Below are 11,530 nucleotides of genomic sequence, written 5' to 3'. Positions count from 1 at the left end.
CTTCCTTGTGTTGGGGTAAAAAATAAAAAAAATATCCCAAAAGGGGCCCCCCCCCCCCCATTCACAAGATTTTAGTCTTTATGGCATACTTTAGCATGCATACAAACGTGCTTACTACCAAATATTTAAAGCAAGGGCTTTACTATTTTCAACTCACCTGTTCAGCAACAGACATTCTCCTGTTGGGATCCACATCTCGGCCCTCTAACTTGGCTTTGACCCGCTTCCACACGCTAACCGCATATGAATTCCTTTCCTGCACAGCTAAAGGTACAAAATAAAATTAATTGAATTCTACATTCCTGCACAGAATCCCACTGAGGTGTTTTTTTGTTATTGTTAATGGTGGGGTTTTTGGTTGTGGGGATTTTTTTTAGTTTTGTTTGCTTGTTTTTAAACCCTATATTTACCTTTTCCCGTTTTAGGGTCCCTGGCTGTCTTTTTGGGACTACAGGCAACACTTTTGCCAGTTCCTGGGACTGTGCTTGGAGGAGTGTCTGCTGATGTGGCAAGATTTTTCTGAATTAACTTTCTTGCATTCTGTGACATCACCTCTGGCTGAGTTTTCTGCCCTGTATTGCTACGAACAGCTGTAAAGAAAATTGTAAAGTACTTAAGGTATTCAAGATGCAAGAAAAATCACAGTTAAATGTGAATCAAATGCAGCTATCAGTACTTCAGTACAAATGCATTTTAAACTTTTATTTTAAACTGCACCAGTTCTCTCTTCCAACTTCCCATTTTCTAATTTCTTCCACTTCATAAACAAGAGGTTTTGTCTCATTGCAAAATGTTTATTTACATTAAGCAAGTTTTTACGGGTTTGCAGTTATAAAATGTTCTTGATAGAAATCAGGAACCTCTGCTTAGTCCAAATATTGAGTAGAATAATCCTTTACATAAAAAGAAATCCATGCTTATCAGAAACTTCATTCACGTTTTTAACTGTAAAGCAATAAGAATTTGTTGGGTTTCAGGATTAATTCTAAAGTAATTATTTTTAATACCAATTTCACCAGAAATTACAGTTCAGTTGATATACGTCACAACGTGTTCTACATAATCTAGGCTTTGTGGAGTGAATTCAGATCTCAAAGGCTATTCAAAGGCTATAATCAAGCAGTCATTCACTACTATATGCCCAATGCCTTGAATTCTATAGACTTTTAAGATCTTCTAAAGATTGTCTGTGTTTCAAAATTGAAGAAGTTATGATTCTCTCTCTAATACAAATTCCTGATGTCTTACTATTTGTACTTTTTCAAGTATTACCTGCAGCAAAGGTTGGTTGATACGTAGCAGCTGATGTTGGGCTTGAGCATTCATTTGATGTATCCGTGACTAAGGGTGATGCAAAACCCACTAGATTATTGTAGACACTAGGAAATATAATGAAGTTGATAAATATTCATGCAACTATTTGAATTATTGAGAACTCAAATTGAAAGTTATGGGTCAAATTTTGCAAAAAGATTTCTGTGTTCTAAGACAACCATCAAGGAGGTATCCCGTGCTGTGTTTTTGCTATATACAAGGAGAGAAGCAAAATGCCTTCATCTGAGAGAAGGTGACTTTCTTACCTTTGGCTCTGTGTTTTCAGTTCTTTCAAGGCGGGAGTTATTTCTTGCAGCATTTCAACATGTTCCTGACTGCGGACCTGACCCATAACCTGAACTAATGTAAACAGAACAGTCTGAATATTATCTTGCCATGATTTATATTCACCCAAGAACTGCCTAACACTGTTCTCATAGGGAATATCTTCACCATCTGCCAAAGCTGCTTCTTCATCCTGTAACAAAGATGTGCAAAAAGGTTAATTATTTGCTACATTTTGGTTAAGAGAATAATGTTGAGCACTTCTTGGCCTTTTCAGCCCATCAGTTCATCATTTAACTACAAATAACCATATTTTTCAGTGGTTAAATTTCAAGAAAATAAATTTGAAGCAGATCAAAGTTTTACTCATTAAAACCCAAGAGGATTTGTAAACACGTCTCAACTGCCAAATGAGAGAAAAGGTTTAATTCAACCAAAGCCTGATTAGTTTAACTCTATAAACAAAGCTTTAAAGGTATTTTGTGTCTTGAACTCCATATGCATGAACACATTTCACTGTTCCCAGATACTTCAAAAAGCAAAGTGACAAGTGTTACTGTTCTTAAACTATACTGACATGGGTTTAAGGAATGAATTTTATCAAGTTTCAGGTATACCTTTGCCATAGCTTTCAGTAGATGCTTGACATCTCCAAGTTGTCTGTTATGACCCGTGAGCACAGTTTTAATACTATCCACCAGATTCTGAATTGTTTCACAAACTGTTTCTATTTGCTGTTCTCTTTCTGTTTGTACTGTTCTCTGTGTAGATATTTCCTGGGTCAACTGCTTGTGAGCTGAGTGAAGCCATTCAGAGCTGCCAATAGGGTGTTCAAGACCAGTGCCCTAAAAAGTAACAGCAACATTTTTGTATCTGTATCCAGATAAAATTTGATTACTGTGTAGATGCTACTGCCAAGTGGAATATCTATATTTATATACACATATATAAAATTAGTAGCTGATGGAATAAACTCTGTAATGCACAACCCATTAGAATGTATACATAATATTAATTTAGAACAGAAGACAAAATTGAGAACCCGTAATTACAGCAATTCTGTAATGTCACATATTTTGCTTTGACCTTTACTTACCACTCTCTGAAGTAGGCGAAGCTCAAGTTCAGAGACTGAACTGTTGAACTGCGATGCAAATGAGCACATTTGTTGACAGCGTTTCAGAAGTTCAAATAATGCAGCATCAAGATTTAAGGCTTCTGCTGTTCTAGTACGTAAACTTTCAAAATGAATGATATTACTGCAGAGGAAAGTGACCTAAAAATCAAAAAAAGAGTGAGAAAAATTATTCCAATTAAACTGCCTATTATACAAATTCCATTTTTTCAATGGCCTTACAAGGGAGAATTTTAAATACAGCAATAAAGCTGCTCTGTTACAGCAGCAGTATCACTCCAGGGTCATCCAACCCTGCAGAAGTTCTCCCAGAGATAATTCATATTGCTTTTAAAGTGGGATTGCCAAAGTATTTGGTTATCTATGTTTGCTCTTTAGATACTGAGGAGGAAAAAATATATATATACATATATTTATGTATAGTACCTGACTTGCTCTTTGACTTTCTTTCAGTACAAGATTTCTTCTTTCAGCAATAGTGGCATCAAAATCTTGCAAAACTGGTGCCAATGCAGGATTAGCACCTCCTGCCCATTTTAAACGCTGCTCAATACTTGCTTCAAGTGCTGCTAGTTTCTCCTGTGTTGGAGAAGGAGGAAAAAAAAATCAATACTGATATGTATCATCTTAAACCTAACTGCCTAACAAAAAACTATTACAAAGTGTACCTCCACAACTAAGCAGTATTTATTTCAAACAGCAAAACATTCTATAAAACTGATACCCAAAAGTCTAAAAAGCTGAGCCAAGCCACAGAGACCTTAACACAGAGAATAATTCATTTGCCCAGATCTTCAAAGGAAGCTTCTGATACTCAGCTACTGAAAGGGCAGTAAGGATGATCTGAGTCAGACAAATTTAAAGAATAGCAGCACAAGCAGTTTGTGTTAGAGTCACATTCCAATATGCTGCTGAACAAACCTCCCTATAATAGTAGTACCTGGACTGTAGCAATTGAAGCTTCAATCTGACTGAGCGTGTGAAGTTTCTTTTTCATGCTGGCTAAAATTGCAGAACGAGGTGGAGTAACAGAAATAGCTTGTGGGCGACTGATAAGCAGATCTTCATGCTGCCACTTTAAGAAAAGAATGGAAACACATGATTATCAATATTGCTCAGCACAAAATACTTTGCTTTACAAACAAATTCTAGTACTATGGTACGCTTTATAAAAGTAAGGGCATTTTAAAAAGAGTAGGTGTCAGAACATGATACCGCCATACTTAAAAGTTTTAAACCATTAGAAGGTGTTGAATTATAGTTGTCGTAAACTATGCTTTGCTGGCTTGGATACTGATATAATTAATCAGTCATTAACTTACTAGAAGTGATTTACACACATTTCCTTGATTTAAAGGAAAACCCATCAGTATTCAGAAACAATTCACCTATGATTCATTAAAACCAAGGCAATTTTGCTTACCAGTCTATGAAATGGTTTATCAACTGACATGGAGAAAGCCTTTACTCTTAACCTATAAATCACTACAAAACAAAGACCAGTGATACTACAATACAATGAGATACCAGCATACAGTTCAAGGTTCACAGTGACATCTATAGCCTCAGAAGAACATTTTCAGGACTGATACTGCCACTATTTATAATTTTCTATGAGGCAAACAGCAGAGCAAGCAGACAGTTAATGCACTACAACTTTGAAGGAAAGGTACAAGATGACATTCAGAAATGTATACTGTCTGTTTTAAGCAATCTCCTCCCTTAAATCACAGTCTGTTTACAAAAAAGGTGAGGATGGGACAACATCACTATTAAGAAAGTCAGTGAATTACTTCATTTTTGAATGGATATACATAATCCTTTTCAATAACCATTAAGTCATTTATTAGAAAATAATTTACACATTGCCACATTCATATCTTATAAAGCACCTGGTCTTCAAAAGAAACTAGCTGTAACAGTCTTTTTCATTATAAATTTACAGAACAATTTAAAACCAAAATACTTTATCAAGTCCATTATAATACTCTAAAGCTCATTCAACAAAATATAAGTTTTATGCTCAGACACAGTAACTACACCTCACTTTCCAGAGAGACAGTCTGGAGAGAATTAACATGTGGCATGGTCTTACCTGGAACATGGCAATATGCAGCTGTACTCTCTGAAGACTGGTCTTGCAAGATGAAATACTGGTTTCAAGTCTGCGCACCAGATCATGCTTCTTCCATGCTGTATCATATGAACTAGCTAATACTGTTGCTCTGTTCATGACCAACTGCGAGAACTTGCCAATTTGGATATTGTGCTCCACAGCTTTCTTGCACAGGTCATCCACAGAAACTTTGCTTTCTGCTCCAAAGTCTTTAGCCTCTACCTGAGCAATGATATCGACACCTAAAGCACTGATGAAACTGCACAAAGTAAGTCCCAAAGCTTGATTTGGAAGGCCAATTAAAAGCTGTCTCACAAAGTCAGCTGTAAAAGCCTTGATTGGTTTGGCCATTTGGTCTTCACTAAAACAAGAGTTTCTGTACAGGGCTTTCACATTGACAATTTGAACAGGTCCGTTTACTGCATTCTGATCTTCAAGTGAGCCGATTCCTTTTAAAGGAAAAAATAGTATTTTTGTTATAAACAAAACACTTGATGTATCTAGAAAAATATTACTGGACTTACAAACACAGCAAGATTACAGGAATTAAAAATTAATTTCTGCATACTTGCCATACATGAAAGATAAGTTACAGTAAAAGTGACCATCATTCTACATTCTTCTCAAAAGGATATGGGGTGAGAAGTGGACAAAGCAATACTGAATATTTGGTAACATTTAATTACCTGACAAAGTTTTAGAAAAGGTACCGCAGAGCCTGAAAAATTCTTTAATTGTTTGCAGCCTCTTCAGAAAGAAAATTTCCTCTAGAACTTGCCGATTATTGTCATCATCAAAGAAGTTAACCTGGGTGCTGCGGGCTTCCCTAATTATGTCAATCTTACGCCAAGCAACAGGTATTTCCATCTTGTTTAGCTGAGCAATGTAAAGGAAATAAATTAGTATTGTTTTTGTAAAGCTTTCATATTCCTGACTCAGACTACTCTGAAAAGAACAAATCCATACCTTTTCAATCAATAAGCCAAATGCAGTTTCCACTTGAGCAAACATTCCATCAAAGGCTACCAGAAGCATCTGACCAGCTGACATTTTGGGAGTTTCATCAACTGAACCATTTCTTGGCTGAATCAGCTCACCATACTGAGCGTGCAGTACTCTTAAAAATAAAAAATACACGTTTTTGCTTAGTCTACAAGAAATAAATAAAACTTTCTTAAACTGATTGATCCCGTAGGTAGAGCAGATTGGAATTAAGTTGCATCTGAACAAAGTGAATTTTTTGCAGGCTCTTTCTACCCACCCCACTTCCCACATGAATCCCAATGCTGGTCTTAAGAACAGCTAAGGGTACCATATAAGATGGGATTGTATTAAAGACCAGCTAACAAAGCCAACTTAAAATGCAGGTAGAGGATACAGACTGTAATTCCTATGAGCATGGTAAAAAAAAAACAACTTATGAATAGTAAGTGATGTAAATATCATCCTTCTTTCCTTGAAAACCAAGTACTGGTTTTAAAACATACACGTACTTCATTGACTGAATGGAGCATGGAGTAAAACAGTAGAGGCTGAGGTGTCGAGTTATGGCTGAGATGGCTTAACAGTTTGCCACTCCCAAAAGAATGGTCTTATCCTTTTCCCTCTCTTTCGACCCTCAACTAACAAGCTGAGCAGGCTTACCAATGGGTAAACCAGGAAGAAAACTAATTTAGAAGAAAAAAAGTAAATTGTTTTCAACTGGTATAACAACCTTAACTGTACCACTGATGGAGCCACCATAACTGGGTCGAGGGGAGCAGCAAGATCACTGCTGGTTGGCAGGAAGCTTTTGGATTGGCTCAGCTGTCTAACAAGCAGAAAGGTATCCAGAAAGGTACTGTGCCACACCACAAGATGCACAAGTCTTTGTTTGTCTGAGGTTTTGTTTGTGTTTTGCTTTTTTTAATCAAGTCATTGACTGATTTAATCAAATCAAACCTCCTGATGAGAGGAGTGCCATGGTTATAAGCCCTCCCTTGCACAGGTTCCTCCCACAAACTAATGAACTAGTTCTTATTTTTAGTGTCCCTTAACTTCAACTATAAAGTCACAGCTACATATTTTGGAAAAAGATGACTACTAAAAGTGAACTTTAAGCAGATGTAAATTGCCATAGCTCTGTACTTTTATGTATGCATACAGATAAACGCACAGAGAAAACACACGCACTTGAGACACTGCACTCTGCTTAAGGGTATTCTTGGGCAAGAAAAGCCTGTACTTCAAAGAAATAAAATTTAAACAAACTAATGTTCTGCAGTCTTCATTCTCTCATTCCTGAATAAAAAAAGTTATTTACCTTGCAACATCAATGTAATGAGTATGTGTTTCTTCCTCTAGTCCCATAGCAGCATTTCGTAAGTAGGCTTGAAGAGATTCAACCAATGTTTGCAAAGGGACTCCATCAGTTGTTTGTTCAATAAGATTATCTAATTCATGGAGCATACTTTCTAAAGTATACTCTCCTTTCATTAAGCACCTGAGAGCTTCAGGAAAAATGATCTGTCGGAAGTTTGAATTCAATTCCTGTTGGGAAGTAAGTACAAAGACATAAGAAATTTTCCCCTCTCAAAAAGCATCAAATGCAGCATCTTTATCATTTTAGTAGTATACCACTCTGTGGTAGACATAATCTAAAAGATGAAGTTTGTTTTGTTTTGTTTTTAAAGAAATCATGGATACATTAAACCCTGTACAAAGCCAAAGGCTTGACATTTGCACAATGTAGGAACAACTCCTCGATAGCATCAGCAGCAATATCCTAACAGCAATCCTTAGCAGAGGATTAGCAGTACAGAGATCACACTTTGCAAATCGGTTTCATCACATGACCTAGCTTTTCTTTTCCATTACCCACCCATAACTGAGTTAAATTATGTCCTGAATTTATGATTTGCTCAACTGATTGCACTAAGCAAGGGAAAAGAATCAAAAACTCGCCATATAGTGTTTATTTTGCTAGAGTCCCACTTATGCCACAGATATCAATGCAGGTAAGAAAAAACAGTGCCTTAAGTGGTGTAAAGCCATTTTTCCCAAGCAGAATGCATCAGAGGGCTAAAGGCAGCTATTGAAAGAACCAACCAATGCACTTTGTCTCCAATATGAGACAAGACACACCAAAAAGAGTCGTCGTCTTGGCTGTTCAGTGAGCTACGCATCTTGCCTAGAACTTCACAGGGAGGACAACATGTGGGTGGAAAGCTCTGAGGTGCAATGCAATGAAACTGCATGCATGTTTCTGAAAAAATTCTAAAATGTTAATACTTTGAAGAGCAAAGAAAGAAAGTGAAGAAAATATCAATGTGCATACACAGGTTGGTAGGAAAATATTTTCAAATACAACACAGTGGAACCAAAAGCCTCAAAAAGTTACTCACACCAGTCACAATTTATAAACCACCTAAGTCTTCAGCAGGTACTTTACTCAAGCTGTCACTAATGGTTTTTTTGTTTGTTTTATTGAAGTGAAAACATTTCTAAAACACAAAATTATAAATACATTTTTCTCCTTCCCAATCTTGGTGATAGGAGTCTGTAAAACAAGTGTTTGGAATTTGTTTCAAAATACTTGTTTCAAGTTAAAATAAGTAAGGCATGGCAGAAGCAGAAAACAAAGGGCAAAGATTAAAGGGTTTGGAAGTTGTTCTGCACTGCCAGCAACAGAAGTATGAAACCAAGACATGAAGCTGGTGTGTCTATAAATTTGATACTAAATTCTTTCTCATGGTTAATTACTTGACAAGAGTTTTTCCAGTTTGTCGCATATAAATCAAAATGGCTTTTTTCCCCCCAATAAAAAACATAAATGGCAGTAGTAAATGCCTGTTTAGTTCAGTCAAATAAAGCCGCCAAGACTAATGACCAATAACAACAAAAACACCTCAGCAGCATCGTAAGCAAATATTTAGCTGTTTGGAAGGAAGATCACTTAGCTAAAGCCTCAGAAGGTTGGGGATGATGAAAGAAAAAGTAACATAAATGTAAGTATCACCTGAAGTGAGATATATACTCCATTCGCTAAGTGAACAGCTTCTGATGCTTCAATTGGGTTAGGAATATCTAAGTCCTGCGGTACAAGATGACACTGCTTCAGCAACTGCACAAGGCACGTAACATTCCCACTCATGCTGCAAAGCTCCTCTAAGAACCAGGCTCCATCTCTTGAAGTCAAATCAACGAGTTGCTCTCCAGCACTAGATGCTGCACCTTCCATCATCAGATTTCGCCTAGACAAATTATGAGACTTAGTTAGACAACCTGCCTGCTACTGCATTCTCCACATAATTATGTCACTTGAATATTCCTTTTACACAGTCTCAAACATGAATGCATACGAAAAAACTGCACAAAAGGAAACTCACCTTGTCAACGTACAAAGAGCAGAGATGATGACACTTGCTAAGCTCAGTGAGCCCTCCTCTCCATTTTCATGAAGAAAAACTTTTATGCAACGTTCAATTTCTTTCAACTGCTCTTCACAAACGGGCACAGTACCTGCCTCCTGTTTCAAACGTTCCGCCTGCCTGATAAGTCTGTTATTTATATCTGCTGCATAGCGCTGTAGAGTCATTTCTGTAGCGGTTATGAACTGACACATACTTGGAGGTGGTTGAGGAGCATATTGCATTTCATACCTGTAAAGCAAAAGTACAATGACAAAATAATCAAGCTCTAGCAAACTGCATTCCGCTCTGTGGTCAGGAAGAATACTCTGCATTTGAACAGTTTACACATCACCTGCTCTGTAGCAGCTCTGAAATACCTCAGCAGTTGATGGCTACCCTAATGACACTTTCATAAAGTCCTAGAATGTACCACATTTCATACCTATTTGCAAGGACAGAAGACAATCAATAGTCCGAGGCAAAGAATGAATAGAAGGTAAGAAATAAGAAGGAAACAGGTTTCAGTGTAAATGCTTGAATATAATACAAATCTTGTAAGCCAAGCAGTAGTAATGCTGAAGTGGCCTCACTTTAGAGAAGAAAAAAAAACTGCTTGAAAATTTTGTTAAAATCTGTTTTAATTTAAAAAAAAACAACAAAAAAAACCCAAAAAAACCCAAAAAAACAACCAACTTTAGTTGACTTAAGTGATTTTAAAATACTGGAAGTTTCTAAACCCCCTAAATATCACTACTTTCAAGCCACAAACATGGTTCTTCATTTGTTCATTACAGAGCAATGTTACATGGTTTTCTTTTTGAAGTGCACAGATTAAAACCTAAAACGGTATTTTTAAAGCAATTTTTCATCTTTTTCTTCAAACTTGTGAAAATACAACTTAATCCTGTCTTGCTTTGTAACTAGATTGGTCCCCACAGAAGTAATAATTTTAATTAGAAAATTAAAATCCTGAAGTAGCTTGAAATTTAAGTTCTTCAAACAATTCATTATTCTGTCCACTTACTTTCTAAAGATATCCTGACAGCGCTCTATTGTCATGTTACAGATGAGTTCTTCCATCCAGGTTTTCCACTGCTCTATTCGGTGCTTCTGAAACACAGCTTTTGGATACTGAAGAGCTACTGTTGCATAAGTGTGCAACTGTTCAAGGCAACCACGTAAAACAGATCTCCTTTGCTGGAGAAGAGCACCAACTTCTCCTTCCAGTTGTTCACACTGACTGATTAAATGTGCCTGGCCCGCATTTTGCAGAAATGCTGTAGCTGGTACATAACTTGGAGGACCTTTTAAGAAAGATAGGTCAGAATTAAGCTTTACTCCTCTCGGAAGCACACATATTTTACAGCATACAAATACTGAATGTTAACGTGTTTTTAAAAATATTCTTTTACTTGTTTTTACTTGTGATAAAGGAGGCATGGAGAATTCATACTGAGAGTTTTAAGCACAAAGTAGGAAAATAATCTCATGCCCACCTGGAGTAAGACAGACATGTTCCACCAGACAGCTTGGCACAGAAACCTTGAGGTGCTGTAAATCACCCTTTGAAGAATCCCCTTTCTTTTTATTTATTATATACAGGTCCTTGGCTTTAAGTTAAAGTATACTCATAATGCTTCCTGGTATTAAACTCTAGTTATTTTAAACCCATTTAAAGAAATCCACAATAGTGTTTTATACCTAGGTCCATTTGTGTGCTAATTTCTTGAAGAAGACTTGCAAGTTGTGTTGCCTCTAAATTCGTGAAAGCAGTTTGGTAGTGTGTTATCCACTGCTCAAACTCATTCAGCTTCACCTGGATTGCTTCCTGGACAGCTCTTTGTTGAGACTGCAACTGTGTGTGCTCAGAATACCTGAATTATTGAAGCCACAGAATCAAGTAAGTATTACAAGGAAAAAAAAAACCACTTAACTATATTGAATACAAAACCATACTGAACAATACAGCTACCTTGTTGACCAGAAAACTAACATTCTCACCAACTAAATAAAACTTTACAGTGTTATGTTAATAATTAATTTGGTTTTCCTACAAAATAATGAATGCATGTGCATATTCATGAAATTCTGAAATCCTTTATCAGTTTCAAATAAACTTGAAAAAAGACACGAGTTGTGTCATTTATCAACAGCTGCATTATGTGGATTAATTTGATGGGACACCACATTCAGCACATTCTGTTGCTTGCCTTGTGGGTCAAGTGTGGGACACAAAATAGCACAGGTTATATTGATGGACTATGAAGTGCAGGATGTAAGTAAGATTAT

General features: G+C 36.6%; 1 protein-coding gene across 1 annotated transcript in view; it reads right to left on the bottom strand.

Annotated features, from left to right (window-relative positions):
* The window catches only part of LOC104540934 (serine/threonine-protein kinase SMG1), a gene marked incomplete at its 5' end in the record, with an annotated part of 18,555 nt that overhangs the window by 1,810 nt on the left and 5,215 nt on the right, over positions 1 to 11,530 (bottom strand). The window contains 16 exons of the mRNA XM_010184855.1: positions 158 to 264; positions 411 to 590; positions 1,273 to 1,379; positions 1,581 to 1,792; positions 2,217 to 2,444; positions 2,696 to 2,875; positions 3,161 to 3,313; positions 3,675 to 3,809; positions 4,830 to 5,299; positions 5,537 to 5,726; positions 5,817 to 5,967; positions 7,153 to 7,379; positions 8,848 to 9,082; positions 9,218 to 9,490; positions 10,266 to 10,545; positions 10,943 to 11,115. Coding sequence (XP_010183157.1) covers positions 158 to 264; positions 411 to 590; positions 1,273 to 1,379; positions 1,581 to 1,792; positions 2,217 to 2,444; positions 2,696 to 2,875; positions 3,161 to 3,313; positions 3,675 to 3,809; positions 4,830 to 5,299; positions 5,537 to 5,726; positions 5,817 to 5,967; positions 7,153 to 7,379; positions 8,848 to 9,082; positions 9,218 to 9,490; positions 10,266 to 10,545; positions 10,943 to 11,115 — 3,301 coding nt within the window. The remainder of the gene's footprint in view (positions 1 to 157; positions 265 to 410; positions 591 to 1,272; positions 1,380 to 1,580; positions 1,793 to 2,216; positions 2,445 to 2,695; positions 2,876 to 3,160; positions 3,314 to 3,674; positions 3,810 to 4,829; positions 5,300 to 5,536; positions 5,727 to 5,816; positions 5,968 to 7,152; positions 7,380 to 8,847; positions 9,083 to 9,217; positions 9,491 to 10,265; positions 10,546 to 10,942; positions 11,116 to 11,530) is intronic.

The sequence above is a fragment of the Mesitornis unicolor genome, unplaced genomic scaffold, assembly GCF_000695765.1.
Source record: "Mesitornis unicolor isolate BGI_N332 unplaced genomic scaffold, ASM69576v1 scaffold36805, whole genome shotgun sequence".
NCBI classification, from domain to species: domain Eukaryota; kingdom Metazoa; phylum Chordata; class Aves; order Mesitornithiformes; family Mesitornithidae; genus Mesitornis; species Mesitornis unicolor.
This window is presented reverse-complemented; position numbering and strand designations above follow the sequence as displayed.